Here is a 26,830-nt window from a genome sequence, read left to right on the forward strand (position 1 = left end):
GTAAAAAAAAATAATAAAAAAAAAAATGCAAAAAAACTATCCCCTATTTTGTAAACGCTATAAATTTTGCGCAAACCAACCGATAAACGATTATTGCGTTTTTTTTTTTACCAAAAATAGGTAGAAGAATACGTATCGGCCTAAACTGAGGGGAACAAAAATTATATATGTTTTTGGGGGATATTTATTACAGCAAAAAGTAAAAAATATTGCATTTTTTTCAAAATTGTCGCTCTATTTTTGTTTATAGCGCAAAAAATAAAAACCGCAGAGGTGATCAAATACCACCAAAAGAAAGCTCTATTTGTGGGGAAAAAAGGACGCCAATTTTGTTTGGTAGCCACGTCGCACAACCGCGCAATTGTCTGTTAAAGCGACGCAGTCCCGAACTGTAAAAACCCCTTGGGTCTTTAGGCAGCAATATGGTCCGGGGCTTAAGTGGTTAAAGTTGCACCTCCTATGTTGAGGAGCTCTGCTTGTTTTGGGGTGAAGTTGTTTGTTTTTACTGATACTGTTCCCACCCCTTGTTTTTTTGACACGGCTTGGGGACGTCCCATATGTCAAGACTTGTAAAGGCTGTGTCCGTCCATGGACGATAAGAGAAAATAGCATTTTTTGTACTCGCCATAAAATCCTTTTCTCTGTCGTCCATGAACGGACACAGCACCCATCCCTCCTTTTTAGGTTTGTACTGCTTGTTACGAACCGTGGCTGCATGCTGCAGGATGGAGGGTTATGTCCGGAGGGACCTCCCCCTGGGCGGGGCTGTTCAACTCTGTTAAAGTAACATGTATTTAAATTTCTAACATGTTCTGCCTAGTCCTCTCCTATGAACAGCAACATAGCCCATATGTCAAGACTTGTGAAGGCTGTGTTGTCCATGAAAAAAGGATTTTACGGTGAGTTAGCCCTGGTTCACACTGGGTACGATTTGGAACGATTTGAGATGCGATTTGACATGTCAAATCGCATCTCAAATCGGCGGCAATTGTCGGCAATGGCACTGTCCTAATCAGTGCGACGCCGCATCTGCGATTTCAAAAAGTAGTTCCTGTACTACTTTTTGCGATTTCGGGCCGCGATTTACATTAAATTGCGGCCAAAATCGCAGCCGCAAAATCACATTTTACCGCGATTTTGAATTCGCAGCAGTGTGAACCTAAGCTAAAAATCCTATTTTTTGCACAGGTGATTTGATCAGTTTCGCAGCCTTGGTAATTAACACAGCTGTTAAATTTGAGGGAAATCCTGAAAACATGACCTGTTGGGGAGGATTGGAGTTGAAACACTGCTCTAGAGTGCCATCCAAATGCGAATTGGGCTTATGTGTTTGTTTTCTTTCCAGTATGTGTTTGTTTACAGTTTACATTCAATGAAATCATGTTATATTCACTGCTACCCAGATGTTTTTATTTGAACATTAGTAATAAGCTCTGCTCTGTTTGATTTTAACCACTTCAGCCCCGAAATTAACGTCCTTTTTTCCCCCACAAATAGAGCTTTCTTTGGTGCCATTTGATCACCTCTGCGTTTTTTTTTTTTAACATCCTGACTTACCCCTCCACGTCAACCCCATTAACCATCTGCTCAGTGTTCTTTGATTGGACAACCCCACCTCTCCACCTCATCCAATCAGAGAACACTTTGTATTAATTTAGCAAATGCAAAGCATTCTGTGTCTGGCGCCTATATAAAATATACATACCTAGATTTCCTCTTTAACGACTTTAATACTGGGCAATTTCCCCCCTTCCTGCCCAGACCAATTTTCATCTTTCAGCGTTGTTACATTTTGAATGATGATTGCAGTCATGCAACACTGTACTCAAACAAAATTTCTATATTTTTTCCCCACAAATAGAGCTTTCTTTTGGTGGTCACTGGGTTTATTTATTTTTTAAAAAAAAAAAAAAAAACATTTTGAAAAAAATAAATATATTTTTTATTTGTTTCTGTTACAAAACATTGTAAATAAGTACGTTTTCTCCTTCACTAATGAGGCAGTACTGATTGGCACTGATGATGAGGCACTTGTATGTGGCATGGATAGGCGGCACTGATGAAAACAGCCCTGACAGGCACTGATGGGTGTCACTGAAGGCACTGTTGAGCAGTACTGATCAGGAGGCACTAGCAGGCATCACTGATGGGCACTGAGTAGGGGGGCAACGGATCAAAAACTCACGGTTCGGATCGTTCCTCGGATCAGAGTCAAGGATCAGCAAAAAAAAATAAAAAATGCAGCCTCCTTGTGCCCTAAATTGCAGCCTCACTGTGCCCCAAATTGCAGCCTCGCCAGGGCGGAGGAAGTGAGAGGGCGGCCAGCAGGGCCGGATTTGCTCTCCCTGCCTCCTCCCCAAGGCCAGGTTCCACAATGCACCCCCTCCCCACCAACCAAACCACTCCCAGGGGCGGCAAGGTTAGGTCAAATATTTTTTTTTATGTGAAGAAGTCCGGCTGCTAGAAAGCAACTTACCGCCCATATGTTCCGGCCATTGAAACTGTCTCTGCTCGCACTCACACAGCCCTGCCGCCTCCTAACCCCACGCTGTGATGGACAGAACACATGCCAGCATTGGACCCGCATTCTGTCTATCACAACCACAGGGTTAGGAGAAGGTGGGCCCCCCCACCTGCGCCGCGGATCATGTGGTGTGCCGATCTGAAGTCATTGATCTGTACGGATCAATGACAATCGGTTGCACCACTAGCACTGAGTGTCATCCCTATTGGGCATTGATTGGTATCCCTGTTGGTCCTGGATGGGCATCCCTGGTGGTCCTGGGTGGGCATCATCGGGGGGGGGGGGGGGGGGCTGCCCTGATGATTACACTCAGACCCCCCGTCAGGAGAGCCGCCGATCGGCTCTCCTCTACTAACGTCTGGCAGTACGAGTGGAGGATAAACGGCTCTTCCTATTTACTCTGTGATCAGCTGTGATTGGACACATCTGATCACATGGTAAAAAGCCTACGTCAGAGGCTCTTTACCAAGATCGGAGATGCAGTGTGTCAGACTGACACACCACCGATCGCCATGCTGTGGCCGTGCGCTGGCTTGTTATTCCGCTGGATAATGCTCAGTCAGGATAACTGAACCACTTCCCAGCCGTCAATCTGCTATAGGCCGGGCGGGTTAAATGATTGACAGTTTCCTAAAGCACATCAGTCGAAGTGAGGAAAGCAGTATTCCGATTAGGAAGACACAAGGATTGGAAGTGTAAAATTAAAAGCTAAATCCCTTAAATCCGCTTATCTTGTACAGTACAGGACACTGGCAAAGTATTTATGTACCTTGGGTTATTACTACCCAGATCATACCTTCAAGTATTTGGAAACTGGCCCTCTGGGCACCTCTTCTATAACCCTACCCCTCCTTTTTGCTAGTGTCCCGAGGTGATCGTCCTCTTATCCTTTGCAGAGAAATCCCTCTTATCTTAAAGTATAACTTTAGGAAAGCCTTTTTTTTTTTTTTTTTTTTTTTTTTTTTTGATATATTAAACACTTCAGCCCGGACCATTTGTCAGCTTAAAGACCAGAGGACTTTTTACAGTTTGACACTGCAATACAATGTTGTACCCAAACAAAATTTGCATCCTTTTTTCCCCACAAATAGAGCTTTCTTTTGATTTGATTCTCTCTGCGATTTTAATTTTTTTCGGTTTAAACGGAAAAAGACCGAACATTTCGAAAAAAATATATATATTTTTTACTTTGTTATAAGAAAAATCTAATAGTTTGAGCCTATAATCAAAGGTCTATGAATATTTTGTCCTGTACGCTACTCCAAGTCGTGGTATTTACAGACAAGTTAAATTGTCTTATTACATTTAGTAAGGTTGTTTTTGCATCTTTGTCCATCTGGCTTTGAGATTTTAAAAGCCCTGATAGAACCAGCAATCACCATTTTCTCTGTTGCCATTACGGTACACGATGGTGTCATCTCTCTATCTTTAGTCTGCTGATTGGACAGTGAAAAAACAGATTGATGAGGTTGTCTCTGTTCACTCTTCAGCTTGTGAGCACATAAACACTCTTACCAAAAGTGTTGGACCCAACTTTCAGCGACAGCAGATCTATCAGGCTTAGGGGTTCCCAATGGCTGGGTAGGAAAGATATACAAGAGATCCGATGGAACTCCAAACACTGTTTGTATGAATCCCAATGAGAGTAGTCAAAGATGGAGACACTGGACCAAGTTTTTCAAGACCGGTGTGCAGTCTCCCACGGACATTCAAAGGGACTCCGGGAACCAAACGGCTCGAGGGTACTCCATAATAAACACAGTAAAAACTACCGTATAAACTCGAGTATAAGCCGAGGCACCTACTTTTACCACAAAAAATGGGAAAATTTGACTCGAGTATAAGCCTAGGGTGAGAATGCAGCAGCTACTGTAAGTGGAAAAGAGGGTCAACAATGCCCATTTCTCTTATCGTCCATGGACGGACACAGCTCCTTAAATCTTGACAAGTGGGTTATGTTCCCTGTTTACAGGAGAGGACTAGGCAGAAACATGTTTGTTAATGTAAAATGTATTTAATTATCTGAGTTGAACTGCCCCGCCCAGGGGGTGGTACCTCCAGACATAACCCTCCTCACTGCAGCATGCAGCCTCAGTTTCGTTCTGCCTAGCAAGGAGAAGGACGTATGGCTCCCATTGGGCCCAGCGCCCTGAGGAGAAATTTTATTTAATTTTTTCTTGAAGAATCTTTTTTCATATGTCGGCTGAGAGACAGGCTGGATAATATAGATCCTTGTAGTCTACTCAGTCCGACCAGCAAGCGTGAACACACCTTTGCAGAGAGGCTGGGTCTGCCACGCCATACCCCATGACTCCTGGGGTGGCTGGTGAGCTTTGCTCCGAGGTCCACATATGACTGGGCTGTGGTGTTGTCTCACTCACAGTGGACCGGGCCGACAGCTACCTCCATTGCGGTTGTAGTTCTGTCAGGAATGCGTCAGCGAGTCCTCGCTCGGATGGGTAAGTACAGTCCCTCCCGCTTCGGTGGGTTGGTATGGCTGGGCATTCCTGGGGTTCTCTTCCCTGCTCCTTTTCCCTTGCTGCATTGCTAACATTGCCGCTGTCAGGGGGAGGGGACCTTCCTGAGGGGACTGTGTTATCTGGCCTGTGTTTTTTCTTTTTGTATTGGGCTTTCCTGTGAGTGTTTTTTCACTGTTAAAAAGCCCTAGGAGGCTTTTCCTGTTTAAACGCTGCATTTTGCTGCCATTTGGTACACAGGTCCCTGCAGATGCCGCACAGTTACCTCACTGTTCTTTTCCTCTCACACACTATGTGCTGAGAGCAGACAGCAGCGCTGGGCAGTCTCCTCCTGAGGTGAGTCTCCTGGGTACCCCTGATCAGCGCAGCAACTGGGTGAGAGGCCCTGAAAAGAGGGCTCTAGGAGCTTTTGTTTATTTGTAAGGACAGGTGTGCATATTATACATACACACTATGTAAATATTATTAATATTTGGAGTCAATATTGGGGTCCTTCCCCAACATGCTGGTGGTGGCAGCAGATGTTAGCCCCTGGGATTCCCACAGAGGTTTTATTATTAGTCCTGGACACGTTTGTGCCAGGGTGGACTGCAGACGGTCGGTAAAAGAGTGCCCCCTTCCCCCGTTACCCCCTGGGGAATGCTCTGTTCTGGAGCCATGGACCAGGTACCTGGGTAGTAAAAAAAAAAAAAAAAGAAAGCAAGCAGGATAAGGCATTTATGGGTGCGCTTCTCACTGCTGCAAGGGACTCTCTTAAGCTGGATAGTGTAGCTGGGTTTCTGCCGAGGACTCAGTCTTTTTTGGATCACACAAATCAGACCGCTCTGTGTAGGTTTTTTCCTTCTGTGCCCTTCTTTGATAATTTCTAAAAGGTGGAATGAGAACAGCCGCTGAGGGCTTTTGTAGTCCCTCACCGCCGAGCGGTTCAGTGCCCCTTTGAGGAGAGCCTTTTCAAAAGGTGGGCTTCTTCTCCGGTGGTGGACCCTCCGGGTGTCATGTATAGGTGACCACTCTCCCTATTGCGGGAACCCCCGCTTGTATGTATCTGACAGAAGATCCGAAATACTGACCCGTTCCATGTTTACCATGCTGGGGTCTGACTTGCGGCCTATTGTGGCCACTACTCTGGGGTCTCAGTTGGCGCTGGCGCCATTTTATGGGAGGTTTTTCAATTGCGTTGAAAACTTCCATTGGCGGCCATTTTGTCATAGCCGCGCTATGGCGCAGGTTACATTGCGGTCAGCCATTTTCCTGTGGCCGCTTTCTGAACGCTCGGCGGCCATCTTGGAGTAGTCCTGACCCCTAGTGCTGTATACAACTCACGGAGTGAGCATTTTGCACCAGACAGTGGAGGAGCACAGACACTCTCCTGAAGTTATTAGGCTAGTGGACCAGCTGGTCCAGGGCCTCATGTAGGTCTGTGATGCTTCATTGAATGCTGCACCCTTGTTATCCAGGGCTTCTGTTTCAGAATGGTTTTATGCACACGGAGGTGTAGTGGTTAACTCCATTACTTGGCAGCAAGAAAGTCATTGGTTTGAATCCGGACACTGACACCAATCTGTCTGGAGCTTGCATTGTCGCTCCCTGTGTTTGCATGGGTTCCTCCGGGTACTCCGGTTTCCTCCAAAGGCATGTGTGCATACACCTACATAATATACATAAACACTATGTGTGTGTGTATTATTTAGAGGCAACCGTTTTGCGCATGTCAGTCTTTTTTTCTGTGCTTCGTGATGAGAGAGGGTCTCTGTCAGCCTGTGGCCCTCCCTTTTGATGTGGCGTCAGCACCATGGGTTTTCAGCTGGGAGCTCGCACTTATCCTAACTTTGTTGGGACAGCAAGGCTTTGTCTCATTGGCCACTTGGATGACTTTCTTCTGAGAGCAGCTTCTGTCTCGGACCTAGTGGATGTGTTATTCCCATTCAGACCCTCCGAAGATTCGGGTGGGTGTTAAACGTTTAGGCCAGAAGGTGTAGCTCAGTGGCAGCAAGCCTGCCCTCCATGTGTGCGACCCAGGGTTCAAATCCTGGGCATGCTAGGTTCCGACTCATTTTTGGAGTATCTAGGGTTGATCCGGACTCCTGGGCGGGGCTTTTCAACTCTGTTAATGTAACATGTATTTAATTATCAAACATGTTTCTGCCTAGTCCTCTCCTGTAAACAGGGAACATTGCCCACTTGTCAAGATTTAAGGAGCTGTGATCGTTCTTACGGGAGGCGAAAGGGGACGTCCCCCCTCCCTTCGCCCTCTGGCGCTTCTTCCGACTCATCGCAACGATCGAAGCCAGGGTCTTTTTTTGTTGTTTTTTTTTCAGGCTTTCCAGCCTAGAGGTGAGATGTGGGGTCTTATTGACCCCATATCTCACTGTATTTTATTCCTATTACAAGGGATGTTTATATTCCTTGTAATAGGAATAAAAGTGATCAAAACATTTATTTTTGGGGAAAAACGTGTCAAACTAAAATAAATGTTCAAAACTACACATGTGAGGTATCGCTGCGAACGTTAGAGCGAGAGCAATCATTTTGGCCCTAGACCTCTTCTCCAACTAAAAAGATGTAACCAGTAAAAATATTTAAAGCGTCACCTATGGGGATTTTTAAGTAGCGAAGTTTGGCGCCATTCCACAAGCGTGTGCAATTTTGAAGTGTGACATGTTGGGTATCTATTGACTCGGCGTAACTTCATCTTTCATATTATGCAAAAACATTGGGCTAACTTTAATGTTTTTTTTTTTTTTAAAGCACAAAACTGTTTGTTTTATTTCCCAAAAAAACGCATTCGAAAAAATGGTGTGCAAATACCATGCGCGATAAAAAGTTGCAACGACCGCCATTGTATTCTCTAGGGTCTTTGCTAAAAAAGCATATATAATGTTTTGGGGTTCTATGTAATTTTCTAGCAAATAAATGGTGATTTTTACATGTAGGAGAGGAATGTCAGAACTGGTCTGGGTGTTCCAAAACGCCTGATGGTGTTTCCTGCATGTTGGGCCTCTGTATGTGGCCACGCTGTGTAAAAGTCTCACACATGTGGTATCGCCATACTCGGGAGGAATAGCAGAATGTGTTTTGGGGTGTAATTTGTGGTATGCATATGCTGTGTGTGAGAAATAGCCCGCTAATATGAACATTTTGTGAAAAAAAAAAATCTTGATTTTTGCAAAGAATTGTGGGAAAAAATTACAACTTCAAAAAACTCACCATGCCTCTTTCTAAATACCTTGGAATGTCTTCTTTCCAAAAAGGGGTCATTTAGGGGGTATTTGTACTTTTCTGGCATGTTAGGGTCTCAAGAAATGAGATAGGCCGTCAGTACTTCAGGTGTGATCAAATTGATCAATTTTCAGATATTGGCACCATAGCTTGTGGACCCTATAACTTTCACCCAGACAAAATAATATCCATTTTTTTTTTTTTTTTGTTGCTACCAAAGATATGTAGCAGTATACATTTTAGGCCAAATTTATGAAGAAATTTTTTTTTTTTGCAAAATGTTATAACAGAAAAGAAGAAAAATTCATATTTTTTACAAAATTTTCGTTCTTTTTTCATTTATAGCGAAAAAAATAAAAACCGCAGAGGTGATCAAATACCACCAAAAGAAAGCTCTATTTGTGGGAAAAACAGGACAAACATTTCATTTGGTTACAGTGTTGTATGGCTGAGTTATTGTCATTCAAAATGTGAGAGCACCGAAAGCTGAAAATTGGTCTGGTTATTAAGGGTGTTTAAGTGCCCAGTTGTCAAGTGGTTTAAAATACACATTTACAGATGTAATAAAGTGGTTGTAAACCTCAGTCATGAAAGCACATACAGTATCTTAAACGTGAATATACCCATCACATTTTTGTAAAGCTTATATTATCTCTTCATGTGACAACACTGAAGAAATTACACTTTGCTACAATATAAAGTAGTGCGTGTACAGCTTGTATAACAGTGTAATTTTGCTGTCCCCTCAAAATAACTCAACACACAGCCATTAATGTCTAAACCGCTGACAACAAAAGTGAGTACAACCCTAAGTGAAAATGTCCAAAGTGTCAATATTTTGTATGGCCCCCATTATGTTCACTGCCTTAACCCTCTTAGGCATGGAGTTCACCAGAGCTTCACAGGTTGCTACTGGACTCCTCTTTCACTCCATGTCGACATCAGAGCTGGCGGATGTTGGAGACCTTGTGCTCCTCCACCATCCGTTTGAGGATACCCCACAGATGCTCAATAGGGTTTAGGTCTGGAGACATGCTTGGCCAGTCCATCTCCTTTACTCTCAGCTTCTTTAGCAAGGCAGTGGTCGTCCTGGAGGTGTGTTTGGGGTCGTTATGTTGGAATACTGCCCTGCGGCCCAGTCTCCGAAGGGAGGGGATCATGCTCTTCACAGTACAAGTTGTCATTCATGGCTCCCTCAATGAACTGTAGCACCTCAGTGCCAGCAGCCCCAGACCATGAAACTCCCACCACCATGATTGACTTTAGGCTTTGTACTCCTCATCTGGTTGCCGCCATACACACCTGATACCCTCTGAATCAAATAAGTTTATCTTTGTCTCATCAGACCACAGGACATCCAGTAATCCATATCCTTCGTCTGCTTGTCTTCAACAAACTGTTTGTGGGCTTTCTTGTGCATCATCTCTAATAGAGGCTTCCTTCTGGGACAACAGCCATGCAGACCAATTTGATGCAGTGTGAAGCGTATGGTCTTGGCACTGACAGAGGGTGACCCTTCATCCTCTGCAGCAATGATGGCAGCACTCTATTTCCCAAAGACAACCTCTGGATATGACGCTGAGCATGTGCACTCAACTACTTTGGTTGACCATAGCGAGGCCTTTTCTGAGTGGAACCTGTCCTGTTAAACCGCTGTATGGTCTTGGTCACCGTGCTGCAGCTTAGTTTCAGGGTCTTGGCAATTTTTCTTATAGCCTAGGCCATCTTTATGTAGAGCAGCAATTCCTTTTTTCAGATCCTCAGAGAGTTCTTTGTCATGAGGTGCAGTGTTGAACTACCAGTGACCAGCATGAGAGAGAGAAATAGTGATAACACCAAATTTAATACACCTGCTCCCCATTCACACCTGAGACCTTGTAACACTAACGAGTCATATGACACCGGGGAGGGAAAATTGCTAATTGGAACTGGGGAGCTACAGTTCATTGAGGGAACCATGAATGCCAGCATGTACTGTTACATATTGAAGAGCATGATCCCCTCCCTTTGGAGACTGGTCCGCAGGGCAGTATTCCAACATAACCACCCCAAACACACCTCCAGGGCGACCACTGCCTTGCTAAAACCTAAACCCTATTGAGCATCTGTGTGGTAGAGTGCAAGGTCTCGAACATCCACCAGCTCTGTGATGTCGTCATGGAGGAGTGATAGAGGACTCCAGTGGCAACCTATGAAGCTCTGGTGAGGGTTAAGGCAGTGCTGGAAAATGGTGGCCACACAAAATATTGACACTTTGGGCCCAATTTGGATTTTTTTCACTTAGGGGTGTACTCACTGTTGTTGCCAGATGTTTAGACATTAATGGCTGTGTGATATTTGGAGAGAACAGAACATTTTACACTTTTATACAAGCTGTACACTCACTACTTTACATTGTAGCAAAGTGTAATTTCTTCAGTGTTGTTACATGAAAAGCCATAATATATTTACAAAAATGTGAGGGGTGTACTCACCTTTGAGAGATACTGTATATCTGTAGTGTTTACTTGTATCTCACCTAAGCTTTGGTTCACACCAGTGCGGCTTTGAAATTGCGCTACTTCAGCGCGATTTTAAAGCTACACGTCAGTGCAATTTGCACTGCCGATTTCATTGCCGCTTGCAACTAAATTTAACAAGTCAATGCAAGTCGCAATTAATTTGGTAAAAAGTAGTGCGGGAACCTTTTGCATCGTCCCTGCATGTGACATGAGTCACGTCAATATGAACTGTTCTATTGCGGGCAATGGGGTGCGACTTTTCATGCAATTTTTGGAGATGTCAAATCGCATGACAAGTTGCATCGGTGTGAACAGGGGCTTAGTGTCCTTTCTCTGGTGCTTCGTTCCTCTTATCAGTATGAGTCACTTCTGAGAAGTTTTCCCGACACATGAGATACATTTGTGATGGTGCGGGAGCTCAGCACACAGCTTGTCTATTCAGAACAAAGTTCTGTATCCTTCCTTCACTCCTGTTTGCTGTGTGGAGGGGGGTGTGATACTGATAGATGGAGAAGTCTTTTAACATGATTCTGCCCTTTTGAAGGGTGGTAGGGAAGAGAAGACTGTAGATAAACAAGTAAAACATGTGTAGAAGGATTTATTTCATCTCTGTGTATCACCTGAGATCAGTAATTACTGGTATATGACTGGATTTACAACCATTTTAATGAGTAGATAACTGAATTTGTGTGTTTTTATTTGACGGTCAAGCCAAAACTTTTTTGGGGCTTCTAGCCTTCCAGTATATTTCTATAATATAAAGCAATTTCAGTTCTGACTTTGCCCCTGTTAAAGATTTTCTCTCACTTGTCTGGTGAAAACAGTGGAAATCTCACTAAAGAAGCCGCGGGTTTAAAACGAGACAGGAGTTCTAATTTTTACCTATTTTATCCGTGACTTAGGCTTAACATACAATTTTTTTGTATGTAAATGTGTCTCTAGTAACACATTTACTTGCAAGCGAAAATGTTAAAAATGGACATTCATTTTAATATCGAAGATTATTTTTTGCAATCTTTTGAGAGATGAAAAGAGGGGGGCCATAATGTTGTAGCTGCCCTGTTTTTAATGGAGGCGGAATGGTTGTTAAAATCCAGTAATCAGCAAAAATATTACTGACTGTCAGTTTTTATAGGCATGCTATGGTTAAATTAAATATACAGTGGGAAAAATAATTATTTGATCCCGTGCAGATTTTGTAAGTTTTCCCACTTACAAAGAAATGAAGGTCTATAATTTTGATCATAGGTGTATTTTAAATAATAGAGGCATCCCTGGACAAAAAACATGTCCTAATATTAAGTCAGCCGCTACAGTATTTGGGGGGAGGGCGGCGGAACTCCTCTTTAAGGTTTCCTGACTGTTGCTTGGCAACTCGAAGTTTCAGCTCCCTACAGTGAATTTTCTATAGGATTAAGGTCTGGAGACTGACTAGGCCACTCCATGACTTTTAATGTGCTTCTTCTTGAGTCACTCCTTTGTTGCCTTGGGGATATTTTTTGGGTCATTGTCATGCTGAACGACCCATCTTCAGTGTTCTGGCTGAGGGAAGAAGGTTCTCATCCCAGATTTTACAATACATGGCCCCATCCATTGGCCCCTCAATGCGGCAAAGTCGGTCTGTACCTTTATCAGAGAAACGGCCCCAAAGCATAATGTTTCCACCTCCATGCTTGGCTGTAGGGATGGTGTTCTTGGGTCATAGTCATAGCATTTTTCTGCAAAAAAAATGCACTGGCACTGTATAAATGTCACTGACAGGGAAGGGGTTATCAGGGGCAATCAAAGGGTTAACTGTTCCCTGGGTGTGCTTTCTTACTGTGTGGCGGATGGACTGACTCGAGGAAGAGGCACATCTGTGTTCCTGATTAGCAGGAATCACCAATCTTTCACTTCCTGTCTTGCAGAACGACTGTATGCCTTCTTTACATAGGCAGACCGCCATTCTGTCTCTCCAGTGGTCGCTGGTGGTCGGTAGCGTGTGCATCCCAGAGCGGATTAATGAAATCACATGCAAGTACATGATTTCGCACTTATTGGCTGCCCTGCCATAGTATATGTTATGGGGAGGGTGGTCCTTTTAGTGGTTAAAATACACTTATGATAACAATTATAGACCCTTAATTTCTTTGTAAGTGAAAAAAAAAACAAGAAAATGGGATTTTCTGAGTATATATATCATAACAATAATTTAATAAGAATAATTTAATAAACAACATCCACTCACATGGAGAACAGGTAAGTTGCATTCAAATCTGGCTGAGCACAGGGTGGTTTTCTTCAGTGATCCAGGCTTGGGCATATCTTAGTCTATCAGGAAAAGTCCATCTTATAAGAATATGGGTTCCAGGTAAAAGGTGTAGTGGAGAGGGACAAGCGTTGATGGACCGTTTTCATCGGTTAACCGATGAAGCTGACTGATGGTCAGTCGTGCCTACACACCATCAGTTAAAAAAACGATCGTGTCAGAACGTGTGACGTAAAACATAACGACGTGCTGAAAAAAATGAAGTTCAATGCTTCCAAGCATGCGTCGACTTGATTCTGAGCATGCGTGGATTTTTAACTGATGGACATGCCTACAAATGATAGTTTTTTTTCCCTATCGGTTAGGTATCCATCGTTTAAATTTAAAACAAGATTGCTTTTTATTAACCTATGAATAAATAACCGATGGGGCCTACACACGATCGGTTTGGTCCGATGAAAGCGGTCTATCAGACCATTCTCATCGGTTTGACAGATCGTGTGTACGCGGCATAAGATATGCCCAAGCCTGGATCACTGAAGAAAACCAGGCTGTGCTCAGCCATCCCACTCCATCCTGCACGGATCTGATGTGGTGCCAGCTTTACAGGACTTGCTGTGACTTGCAGTCCCACTTTCATTTCTTCAGCCCAGCAACCGGATTTGAATGCAACTTACCTGTTCTCCATGTGAGTGGATGTTGTTGTTTATTAAATTATTCTTATGATATATACTCCGAGGCGCTCCTTTTCTTGTTTTCCTAGTATACTGGAACCGGCTTTTGGTTTTCTTGGTGGCTGCCCTGACTGATACCCTGCCATATAGTTCTATGTGTGCATATACAGTTGCAATAAAAAGTATGTGAACCCTTTTGGAATTATATGTATTTCTGCACAAATTGGTCAGAAAATGTGATCTGATCTTCATCTAAGTCACAACAATAGACAATCACAGTCTGCTTATACTAATAACACACAAAATTAAATGTTACCATGTTTTTATTGAACATACCAAGTAAACATTCACAGTGCAGGTGGAAAAAGTATGTGAACCCCTAGATTAATGACATGTCCAAGAGCTAATTGGAGTGAGGTGTCAGTCAACTGGAGTCCAATCAATGAGATTGGAGGTGTTGGTTACAGCTGCCCTGCCCTATAAAAAAAACACACACCAGTTCTGGGTTTGCTTTTCACAAGAAGCATTGCCTGATGTGAATGATGCCTCGCACAAAAGAGCTCTCAGAAGACCCACGATTAAGAATTGCTGACTTGCATAAAGCTGGAAAGGGTTATAAAAGTATCTCCAAAAGCCTTGCATCTGTAAAGATGACTGCAAGAGCACAGCGCAAACTGCTCAATGAGGTGAAGAAGAATCCTAGAGTGTCAGGTAAAGTCTCTGGCATATGCTAACATCCCTGTTAGCGAATCTACAATACGTAAAACACTAAACATGAATGGATTTCATGGGAGGATACCACAGAAGAAGCCACTGCTGTCCAAAAAAACATTGCTGCACGTGTACAGTTTGCACAAGAGCACCTGGATGTTCCACAGCAGTACTGGCAAAATATTCTGTGGACAGATGAAACCAAAGTTGAGTTTGGAAGAAACACACGACACTATTTGTGGAGAAAGAGGCACAGCACACTAACATCAAAACCTCATCCCAACTGTGAAGTATGGTGGTGGGGGCATCATCGTTTGGGGCTGCTTTGCTGTGTCAGGGCCTGGACGGTTTGCTATCATCGAAGGAAAAATGAATTACCAAGTTTATCAAGATATTTTGCAGGAGAACTTAAGGCCATCTGTCTACCAGCTGAAGCTCAACAGAAGATGGGTGTTGCAACAGGACAACGACCCAAAGCATAGAAGTAAATCAACAACAGAATGGCTTAAACAGAAGAAATTACGCCTTCTGGAATGGCCCAGTCAGAGTCCTGACCTCAACCTGATAGAGATGCTGTGGCATGACTTCAAGAAAGCGATTCACACCAGACATCCCAAAAATATTGTTGAACTGAAATAGTTCTGTAAAGAGGAATGGTCAAGAATTACTCCTGACCGTTGTGCACATCTGATCTGCAACTACAGGAAACGTTTGGTTGAAGTTATTGCCAAAGGAGGTTCAACCAGTTATTAAATCCAAGGGTTCACATACTTTTTCCACCTGCTCTGTAAATGTTTACATGGTGTGTTCAATAAAAACATGGTAACATTTAATTATTTGTGTGTTATTAGTTTAAGCAGACACCGATTGTCTATTGTTGTGACTTTAGATGATCAGATCACATTTTAAGACCAATTTGTGCAGAAATCTATTGTCAGGTCACCTGTCGCCAGGTGACAAGTGCACCCTGTAGGGGTCAGGGATGCACCGCAGGGAAGTGAACCCTATAGCCGACTACTGCTGGCAGGGAGGAAGCGTGACCCAAGATCACCCAGGGCGCGGAGTCTAAGACCCAGTTTTGTATTCACCAGAGCCCTTGGTGGTAGGGATGGTCTTGGCCGCAACTGGGTCCAGGTCGCGTTCCCGGGATTCCTCAGGTCACACTCCGCAGGGAGAAGGGGGAAGCAGCCAGCAGAACAAACAGTGGTGATGGACAGGCCGAGGTCAGGGCAACAGGCAGACAAGGATAACCGTGGAACATGCAAATAGTCAGGGGTACAGGCAGACAGGGAAGTCGGGGACAAGCCAAAACGGTACACGGAAGATGATCGTAGCACTCTGCAACCAGGAACTAGCAATACACTGCAGACAGGAACTGAGCATTGGAACACTGTTGAACAGCACTGCAGACCTGTAGAGCAAAGGTTAATATAGGCTTCCTGGGATGGACTAGGGTGGAGCCATACAGGAAGAGGAAGTGATAAGAAGGGAAACCAGAACAGGATCTGCCTCTAATGAACACATGGAGATCAGGTAGGCAGACAGACATGATGCATATTCATGACAGTACCCTCCCTCTTACGAGGCCTCCCCCTTCCCTGCCTGGGTCCGGGTTTAGAGGGAAACTTCAGATGAAAATTCTTCAATAGACGAGGTGCAAAGACCTCTGATGCAGGAACCCAAGACCTCTCCTCAGGACCAAAGCCTTTCCAATGAACAAGGTACTGAAGAGCGCCTCTACAGAGTCGGGAATCCAGTACTTGACTGACCTCATATTCCTGATTCTCCTCAGAGACTGGTGCCGTGGTGGGGAGAGGACGAGAGAACCTATTAAGGACTAAAGGCTTCAGAAGGGAAACATGGAAGGAGTTAGAGATTTTGAGGTTTTTAGGGATCTGAAGCTTGAAACAAACTGGATTCAGCTTAGCCATTATGGTGTATGGACCAATGAATCTTGGAGCAAACTTCAGAGAAGGAACTCGGAGCTTGATGTTTCTGGTGGAGAGCCAGACTTTGTCCCCTGGTTGAAGAGAAGGCGGTTTACGCCTGCGGCGGTCAGCAAAGCCTTTGAATTTGTCGGCAGCTGCCCGGAGGGAATCATGGACGTCGCTCCAGATGGAATTGAATGACTCTTGAGCTGAAGCCAAAGCTGGGATATCCAGAGAACAGGTCATGGGAAGTGGAAGTTGAGGATGTCTTCCATAAACTGAGAAAAAGGGTGTTCTCTGCGAACTGGTATTCACATGATTGTTATGGGAAAATTCCGCCCATGGAAGTAGAGAGGACCAATCGTCATGATGAGCGGAGACTAAGGTACGAAGAAAAACCTCTAACTCCTGATTAACCCTCTCCGTCTGCCCATTGGATTGAGGATGGTAAGAAGAGGAAAAATCCAAAGCAATATTGAGGGATTTGCAAAAGGCTCTCCAAAAACGAGACGTGAATTGAACACCCCTGTCCGAAACAATATGAGAAGGAACCCCATGAAGACGGAAAATCTCTCGAACAAAAATGGGGACCAAAGCAGGAGCAGAAGGCAGACCAGGAAGGGGAACAAAATGTGCCATTTTGGAGAACCGATCGACTACCACCCAAATGACCGTATTACCGTCAGACAGTGGAAGATCGGTGATAAAATCCATGGCAATGTGAGCCCAGGGCTCCTTGGGAATGGGCAAGGGCATGAGGAGACCAGCAGGAGCTTGTGTGGAGGATTTGAACTGAGCACAGACATGACAAGCCTTGACATAGTCTTTAACCTCTGAGCGGAGATTTGGCCACCAATAGTGACGACTAATGAGTAGGAAGGACCGGAGGAAACCAGCATGGCCCGCCACCTTGGAATCATGTCCCCAACGAAGGATCTTGGCTCTTAGCTCAGTGGGGACAAAGGTCTTACCAGGAGGAATTTTTGAGTCCAGGGTGGTAGAATGGGCAACAATGCATGAAGTTGGAATGATCGGCTCAGGTTCAAGAGTGAGATCTTCGTCCAAGGTGTCAAAGGATCTAGAAAGCGCATCAGCCCGACCTTTGCAGGAACCAGGTTTGTATGTAATCGTGAAACTGAAACGGGAAAAGAAGAGACTCCACCTGGCCTGTCTGGGATTCAGACGTTAAGCATTCTGTAAGTACTGTAGATTCTTGTGATCGGTGAAGATCGTTATGGAGTGAGGAGAACCCTCCAAAAGATGACGCCACTCTTCTAGCGCCAATTTAATTGCGAGAAGTTCCCGGTCACCGATGGCATAATTTCTCTCTGCCTGAGAATTTTTTTTGGAAAAGAACGCACATGGTTGACGTCTCTTCTCAAAAAGTTGAAGAAGCACCGCTCCCACTCCCACAGAAGAAGCGTCCACTTCAATAAAGAATGCCTCCTCAGGGTTTGGTCTCCTCAAAAGAGGTCCAGAGACGAAGGCCTGTTTCAGATCGTGAAACGCAGAGACAGCTTCGGGAGGCCAGTCTTTGGCATTAGCACCCTTCTTGGTCAAAGCGATAATAGGCGCGGCAATGGAAGAATAATTCCTGATGAACTGCCTATAATAATTTGTGAAACCAAGAAAGCGCTGTGTGGCCTTGAGGCTAGCAGGAAGAGGCCAATTGGTAATGGCTAAGACCTTCCCAGGATCCATACGAAGGCCCAAGCTTGAAACAAAGCATCCTAGAAACAGGACCTCAGAACATTCAAAGGAGCATTTCTCCAGTTTGGCATAGAGATTATTCTCTCTGAGGCGCTGGAGTACAGTGCGAACATGGTTCCTGTGGACATGCAGATTTTCCGAAAAGATTAGAATGTCATCCAGATAGATGACAACAAACTGGTACAGCAGGTCCCTGAAGATTTCGTTGACAAAGTTTTGAAACACGGCTGGGGCATTACATAACCCGAAAGGCATGACCAGATACTCATAATGGCCGTCTCGAGTGTTAAACGCAGTCTTCCACTCATCGCCTTCTCGTATTCGAATGAGGTTGTACGCCCCCCTGAGATCCAACTTAGTGAAAATGGAGGCACCCCTCAACCTATCGAACAATTCAGATATCAAGGGTAAGGGGTAACGATTCTTAATAGTAACAGCGTTTAATCCTCGATAATCAATACAGGGTCTCAAGGTACCATCCTTCTTGGCAACAAAAAAGAACCCTGCTCCTGCAGGCGATGACGATTTCCGAATGAAACCTCTGTCAAGGTTTTCTGCGACATACTCAGACATGGCCTGGGTCTCTGGGATGGACAAAGGGTATGTGCGACCCCTGGGCAGAATTGCTCCAGGAACAAGGTCAATGGCACAGTCAAAAGATCTGTGGGGAGGAAGCACCTCGGCTGATTTCTTACAGAACACATCCCGGTAATCGCTGTAAGCAGTGGGAAGATCCGAAGATACTGATGTGGTAGCAACCGGAAGTTCCCCCTTAGGAGTCACCTTGGAAAGACATGACGAGAAACATGAAGGACCCCAAGCCAGAATCTGCCCAGAAGCCCAGTCCACATGGGGAGAGTGGAGCTGTAGCCAAGGAAGGCCCAATACAATGGGAGTGGAGGCTTTAGGTAGGATGAGAAAGGATATCCACTCCTGGTGGAGAATCCCTATCGACATCCTAATGGGTAGTGTCTGGAAGCGAATAGGACCCCCTGGGAGAATAGTGCCATCAATTGCCGAGACTACCAGCGGCGTAGTGAGGGGTGAAAGGGTAAGCTTCATAGAAGAAGCAGTTCTCCAGTCCATAAAGTTGCCGGCAGCCCCGGAATCCAGATATGCAGAGATCGATAGGGGAGAAGTGCCTTCATGAAGGGACACCGGAAGGAGCAGACGGGAAGGTGATGTTTCTGGGTCCAATACTCCACCTTCTAAATGTATTAGACCTGAGCGTTTCCCGGGCGAAGCGGGCAGGAGGCACGAAGATGGCCCTTGCCTCCACAATAGAGGCACAAGCCCAGAGTTCTGCGTCTAGCACGTTCTTCGGGTGTTAGTCTGGTCCGGCCCAACTGCATAGGTTTCTCAGCAGGCAGGGGGTGGTCTACGGGACGAAGTGAGGGAAGCACAGACTGACTACGACCTAGGGAGTGCTGGTGTCCTTTCTCAATGGACCTCTCCTGAAAACGAATATCGATCTGATTGCACAGGGAGATGACATCGTCCAGACCGACGGGGATGGTTCTTCCCGCTAATTCGTCCTTCACTCGGTCAGAGAGGCCATGTAAAAAGGTAGCGACCAGGGCCTCATTGTTCCAGCTCAATTCAGCTGAGAGTATACGGAACTGAAGAGCATATTGACCCACTGAACGAGATTCTTGGCGGAGACGTAGCAGAGCACTGGCTGCTGAAGAGGCCCGAGCCGGCTCTTCAAAGATGTTCCGAAAGAGCTTTAGGAAGTTGAACAGGCTGGAAACTACCAGATCATTCCTCTCCCACATAGGGGCAGCCCAGGCTAAAGCTTCACCGGAAAGGAGGGAAATAATATAGGCTACCTTTGCCCGATCAGACAAGAAGTTTTGAGGCTGTAGTTCAAAATGGATGGTGCACTGGCTAAGAAACCCCCTGCAGGCCTTGGAGTCTCCAGAAAAACGGACTGGAGGTGGTAGCTTCAGTGAATGCGACTCTGCGACTGGTGCGACGGGCGCAGCCGCTGCCGCTGGTTGTACTTGGGGTTGTAGATTCGGGGCTCCCAACGAGGTCTGAAGCTGATCAAAGCGGGAAGCCAGATCCTGAAGGAAACGCATCACCTGAGCCTGATTAGCTTCATGCGTCTCGAGTCTGTGAACAACGCCCTGTAATGGGTCATCTGCAGGAAGCGGCACGTCGGCCGGGTTCATGGCTGTTCAAACTGTCAGGTCACCTGTCGCCAGGTGACAAGTGCACCCTGTAGGGGTCAGGGATGCACCGCAGGGAAGTGAACCCTATAGCCGACTACTGCTGGCAGGGAGGAAGCGTGACCCAAGATCACCCAGGGCGCGGAGTCTAAGACCCAGTTTTGTATTCACCAGAGCCCTTGGTGGTAGGGATGGTCTTGGCCGCAACTGGGTCCAGGTCGCGTTCCCGGGATTCCTCAGGTCACACTCCGCAGGGAGAAGGGGGAAGCAGCCAGCAGAACAAACAGTGGTGATGGACAGGCCGAGGTCAGGGCAACAGGCAGACAAGGATAACCGTGGAACATGCAAATAGTCAGGGGCACAGGCAGACAGGGAAGTCGGGGACAAGCCAAAACGGTACACGGAAGATGATCGTAGCACTCTGCAACCAGGAACTAGCAATACACTGCAGACAGGAACCAAGCATTGGAACACTGTTGAACAGCACTGCAGACCTGTAGAGCAAAGGTTAATATAGGCTTCCTGGGATGGACTAGGGTGGAGCCATACAGGAAGAGGAAGTGATAAGAAGGGAAACCAGAACAGGATCTGCCTCTAATGAACACATGGAGATCAGGTAGGCAGACAGACATGATGCATATTCATGACATCTATATAATTCCAAAAGGGTTCACATACTTTTTATTGCAACTGTATATATGTATATACACACATTCTTACCTTTGCCCTTGGACTATTGGGTACTACTACTTGAGGTACCTGTGCTTTGCGCCTTTTTTTACTGTTTTTTTCTTTGTAAGTGGGCAAGCTTACAAAATCTGCATGGGGATCAAATTATTATTTTCATCACTGTATGGCTTTGGCTACATTAATATCTCTGTGGCATAGTGCAGTTTATTTTATATGCATTATATTTCATTAATGTGAAAGGTAGGTTTCAAGTTGGGGTAGGCAGGGGGTGTGGGGATTGTTGCCACACAAAAATGGAGAGATGTGAATGCACCCTTGTTGAATAAGCTTACTAAAGTTTGACACAGTTGCTGGCAAGGGTTCAGGTTACTTTCTTACCTTTTAACACACTACTGAAAATGTTTTCAGCTTTAACAATGGTAGTTTTTTATTTCTGCCTTTTAGGTATTTCTATAGACAGCTGCTACTTTTTTATAGTGGAAATACTGTTATGATGAACAAATCCATCTTCATCAGACAACCAGAAACTGATCTTCTTTCACTGAAACAAAATTTAAACCTCTACCTGTATATGAATCAGCTTCCAAAAGGAGCTGCACAAATCTCCAATCTGTAAGTACTATCGGTTTGCATGAAATATTTTATGATTTACAGTACTAATAGTAGAGACTTGGACTGTGTTAGCAATCGATTAATGTGGAAAATTTGGTGTTTAGGTGACACCCTTGATTGACTTCAAATGGTATTAAACCAACAAAAACAATAAGTAATATATTGCTGTTTAGCAGCCTGTAAATGTGGCTGCATTAGTTTTTTCATCTTTCTAAGCCTTTTTTTCCTTTTTATTTTCACCTGGTGATCGATTCAATAACACACTTGCTGTTTTAAGGTGTCTCCATTTTGGATGGAGGAGCAACTGCGACACCTTTTGGATAGCTGCTTTGTCAATCTGAGGTGAGCGTAGTGGTGCACTAGAATAATTTGGATGGGCTTGAGCAAGAAATTATAGCTAAAATCCTGCTAACACTTTTTAACCCCATTCCACTCCCGCTTCCCAACCCTTTAAGTGGATTGACATGCGCTGGTCAGAAAATTGAAAGCTCTCAATTGCATTGGGAGCGTTCCGTAATCGTTTAGTTACTGTTCTGGGCACGCACTCTCAGCACAGTAAACTGTTTACATATAGGCGCATATATGCGACCACATGGCGTTTAATCCACCCACAGAGAGGCCGTATATATGCATGCGGGAGGAGGTTATAGCAAAAAAAAACTGAGCATTGGAAGTACAGTCAGTGGTAAATTGTATTTTTCTTTCATTCTTTGACGATTGGACACATCTCTTCACGTTCTTGACCATATGGTTATATCGCCACCTTCAGGAGTAGGATGTCAGAGTCCTGTCTGCTGGAGGGCAGGTGGCGTCCATTTTCTTGTAGCCTCGTGGAGAGGCTCCTGGCGGTCTTCTAGTGCACGACTTTTGTGTGCTGCGTCGTCCTCTCCAGAGCCTGAAGTGTTCTGGCGCAGGCCTCCAAATGACAATACTAAGCTGGTGGACAGAAAAGCATCTGCTAACTCCTCTGGGCCTGCTATTCCCCTGGACGCTCTGTCGGCGGTCCTGGAATCCTTTGTCTCCCAGGTTGAAGTCTTTGGGCATAAGTCCAGAGTCCTCTGAGCCAAAGTCGGGCTCCGCTGCAGCCAGTGTACCCTTTCCGGAGTGCTCAGATGGCGTGACCCCTGATTCCTCTGACAGTGAGGAGGAATACTCAGTGACTGTCGCTGTGCTGGAATGTCCGTAGCGGTCTTTTTTCAGTCCCAAGACATTTTGTGGTGAATTACCCCTTTGTAGAGAACCTTCTGAAGAAGTGTTCCTCTCCTGTCGTTGATCCACCCGTCTCTAGGTTGTACAAGGCAACCATGATTTCGGGGAGGGGTCCTCTTCTTTCACGGACCCCGCGGCGGAGTCACTTGGTCTGTTTTCGATAGCAGGCTTGGCCCTTCTCCCGGTGCTGGCCACTGCTCTCATGTCTCTGATGCTTACTGAGTGGGCTAAGCTGTTACTCTGTGATTTGGTTAATGAGCAGGTACAGCCAGTCTATGTGGAACTGTCGGACCAGCTAGCACAGGGCCTCAAGTGCATTTGTGATGCAGCCTTGGATGCGGTCCCTTTGCTTTCTGATCTGTCCGTGTCGGCTGTGGTTTTTCGCTGGGTGCTTTTGTCTTAAGCGCTGGTCGGCAGACCAAATGTCTAAGAAGGCTCTGCCAATTTTGCCATTCCAGGGCGAGTGGCTATTTGATTTCCAGATCCGCATGGGCCACCTGACCACGGCCTCGCTCTTTTTGGTGGCTACGGTCTCCTGCCCTTCAGATCAGGAAGTTGTGTCTTCCTCTCAATTGGGGGGTGATCATCACGGATGCCAGCCGGGGGGGGGGGGGGGGTGTGGTGTGTTCTGGACCTTCAGCTGGCCCAGGGCCGCTGGATGTCTGAGAAGTCTTGTCTATCGATCAATGTTCTGGAGTTGCCTGTGGTCAGATTGTGTCTCTCCCATTGTAAGGGGCTGCTACGTGGTCGTCCAGTCAGGATCCAGTCGGACAATGCTAAGGTGGAGGCCTACGTCAACTACCGAGATAGGGGGAGAGAGGTGTGGCAGCAGCACTGGTTTACCATCTCTGGCTTTGGCTTGGCTTTTAGAGACTGGGGGTTGTCCATTTCCCACAATGTTGAAGGCGCGTAAATCCACTTGCAGGAGGATTTATCATCGCACCTGGAAGGCTTACATTTTTGTGCGAGGCTGTAGGTTGGCATCCACGCTCCTACTAAATATATGGAATCCTAGTGTTCCTACAACATGATTTTGAATACTATCGAGTCAAATATCTGCTCTTGCGACCTTCTTTCAGCGCCTGTTGGTTTGTACCTTTGTTCAAGGGGTTTGGCATGTTGCTCCCCCTGTGGGCTTGCCGTTGTCTCTGTGGGACCTGAATTTGGTTCTCTCAGTACTTCAGAAGCCACCATTCAAGAACATTCCCTTGATCAACCAGAAGGTTGCCTTTCTAATGGCTATTACTTCCGCTCCTCGAGTTTCCGAGCTGGCTGCCTTGTCTTGCAAGTCTCCCTAGTTGGTTATACATAGGGATAAGTCAGTTCTTCGCCCAACATCCTATTTTTTCCCCAAAGGGGATATCTGCCTTTCATATGAATGAGGACATTGTGCTCTAAAGTGTTTGCCCTGCATTCGTTGGAAGTGGTTTTTCTTTTATTCTGTGTTCCCATCCCTTGTCGTGGCACTGCTTTGGGACATCCCTATGGTCAAGAATGTGAAGCGCTGTGTCCAATGTTCGAAAGAGAAAACAAGATTTTTTTTCTACACACCATAAAATCCCTCCCACCCCTCCTTTTTTGTTTTACTTTGTAACAAACTGAGCTTCCTGTAGCAGAGTGGAGGGTTACTACCTGAAAGGACCGCCCCTAGGCGGTTCTGTGCTTGTGTTTTTTTCTGCCTAGTCCTACTCCTGAAGGTGGTGATATAACCCTACGGTCAAGAATGTGAAGAACTGTATAAGTCAATGAACTCAGAGAAAGGTATTTTTTTATGGTGAGTAGAAAAAAATGCTGTTATTAAATTAGAAATTTTGATAACTGCAAGCAGATAAGCTCTTTATTGCAGAAGAGATTTGATGTCTCTTTAGCAATAAAATAAACCTACCTGCCTGTTCACGGTCTTCTGTGGAATGTTGTAGACGGTGTGCAAACGCAGCTCAATCTACATTCCATCACAGCATCTGTGTACTGGGATGACTGCACTCCTGCAGGAGTGATGTCATCCTGCCCATGCCAATGAGAACGTCTGTAGCCCTGCACCCGGAATAAGCCAAGTACAAGGTGCTGGCACTGACGAAGGACATTGGACTGTTGGAGCGAGTCAAGTATTGCACAGTTTAGCTCAATTTGAGGGGAATTTTGAAAAACAGACTTTTTAGCCAGATCTCCAGGTGAAAATAAAAGAGAAAAAGGCAGAAAAAAACTGCAACATTTTACCACTTCCATACCAGGCACTTACGCACCTTCCCGCCCAAGCCAATTTTCAGCTTTTAGCACTGTCGCAATTTTAATGACAATTGCTACACTGTACCCAAATGAAATTATCATTTTGTTCCCACAAATAGAGCTTTCTTTTGGTGGTATTTGATCACCTCTGCAATATTTTTTTTTTGCGCAACAACTAAAAAAAGACCGACATTTTTGAAAAAAATAAGTTTTTATTTTTTTTCGTAAATTTTTTTTTGTAAATAAGTAAGTTTTCTTCTTCAATTATGGGCACCGATGAGGTGGCACTGGTGGGCACCGATGAGGTGGCACTGGTGGGCACTCATGGGCGGCACTGGTGGGAACTCATGGGCGGCACTGATGGGCACTGGGCATAGATGGGCACTAAGAGGTGGCACTGATGGACACTGGGTGGCACTGATGGACACTGGGTGATACTGAGGCGTGGTACTAATGGCATTGCTGGGCACAGTCAGTGCCCATTTGTGGGCACTGATTGGCATGAGTGCATTAAAAACTTTTTTTTATTATTATTTATTTATTTTTTATCTATTTGTGCTCTATTGAGCACTGGGGGGCACTCCCTGGTGGTCCAGTGTGGGGATCCGAGGGGGGGCTGTGCTGATGAACAATCAGCGCGAACCCCCCCTGTCAGAGCCGCCGATCGGCTCTCCTCTACTCGCGTCGGTCAACGGCTCAGACTGACACCCCGCATCGCCGATAGACGTCCAGTCAGGATTTCACAACCACTTCCCGGACGTCAATCTCCTATTGACCAGGCGGGAAGTGGTTAAGAATTGGTAAGCTGCAATATATTACATTTTGGTTTTTAGGTTTAACATCACTTTAAGTTGTTAAAAAAGCTACGGGACCCCTTAGATCCCTTCCCCGAGCTTTGCAAAAGTCCAAGGGGTTCTGAAAGCTTGCATCTTTAACATCTTAAAGTGCAACTAAACAAATATCCTTATTCTCCAAAAAATAATCCATATATACCCACTTCTTAATGGCCCTGTAATGCATCTTTTATGAAATCTTACTGTATCTTGCTGTTGTATTTTGCCTCCTTGTAATGTCCTTTTATGAGCTCCTGAATCTCTCCTTTCCCCCCTTACTTGCTTGGTGTTTTTTTTAGTAAGTGTATTATCGTAACACCAAACTTTCTTACAATATTGTAATATTTTTAAGAAAAGGTGTACATTTGTTGTAAAAACTGTCATATTGAGGAATTATATTGCTAAACATTCCTAGTTGATTGAACTCCGAGGGACAAATACTGCTTTTGTACATATTATGTACATTCTCAGTGAATGGGTGTGCAGGGGAGGTGTGTTAGGATCATTGTAGGAGTCATTGGAGGAGTAAGTCTGATCATTGGAGGAGAGCAGGCTGAGTTCCCAGCGCAACTAAAGAACTGACCACGCGGGCATGACCGGATGCAGGTGTGCGGAGGTGTGTGGAGAGAGGTGTGCAGCGTGAGGCGGGGATGTGAGGTGCGGTGAGATGTGAAAAGCCTCCCGTGTCCTCCCTACCCCAAGTATCAGAACATGCCGTTCAATCCCCTGCTTGCGCTGCTCGTATGAACCCTTCTGCCTATCGCTGTAGCTTAGGGAGAAATCGTACCTGTGGCGGGGGGCGTGCTGGACGGGGATGCCACCGTGTCTCCCCCGTGTCTCTCCTTGAAGCCCTGGAGATTGCCCTAGAGGTCCGTTTGCAGATCTGAGGCGAGAGATAGTGATTGGAGGACGGCGGTCAGCTGTCAGGAACACGTGACCGGCCCAACGAATCACCGCACACTCAAGCCGGGGAGCCGGCGCTGACACCCACTGAAGGTTGCCGAGGGTCCTTCGGTGCTCCCCCTGTGGACCCCCCATTGCCTCTCGAGCAGAGTGAGCGGATACGGGTGAAGCCAGGGAGGGGTGAGTGACTCAGC

General features: G+C 45.5%; 1 protein-coding gene across 7 annotated transcripts in view; it reads left to right on the forward strand.

The window, feature by feature from the left end:
* ADAD1 (adenosine deaminase domain containing 1) overlaps nt 1-26,830 on the forward strand; it is a 317,973-nt gene that overhangs the window by 192,659 nt on the left and 98,484 nt on the right. For 6 of the 7 annotated variants that reach the window (XM_040330441.1, XM_040330417.1, XM_040330433.1 and 3 more), the window contains one exon: nt 21,298-21,465. The exons of the other annotated variant lie outside the window; for it this stretch is intronic. In XM_040330441.1, coding sequence (XP_040186375.1) covers nt 21,298-21,465 — 168 coding nt within the window. The remainder of the gene's footprint in view (nt 1-21,297; nt 21,466-26,830) is intronic. 7 annotated transcript variants of the gene reach the window in all.

Source organism: Rana temporaria, chromosome 1 (genome assembly GCF_905171775.1).
Source record: "Rana temporaria chromosome 1, aRanTem1.1, whole genome shotgun sequence".
NCBI classification, from domain to species: Eukaryota; Metazoa; Chordata; class Amphibia; order Anura; family Ranidae; genus Rana; species Rana temporaria.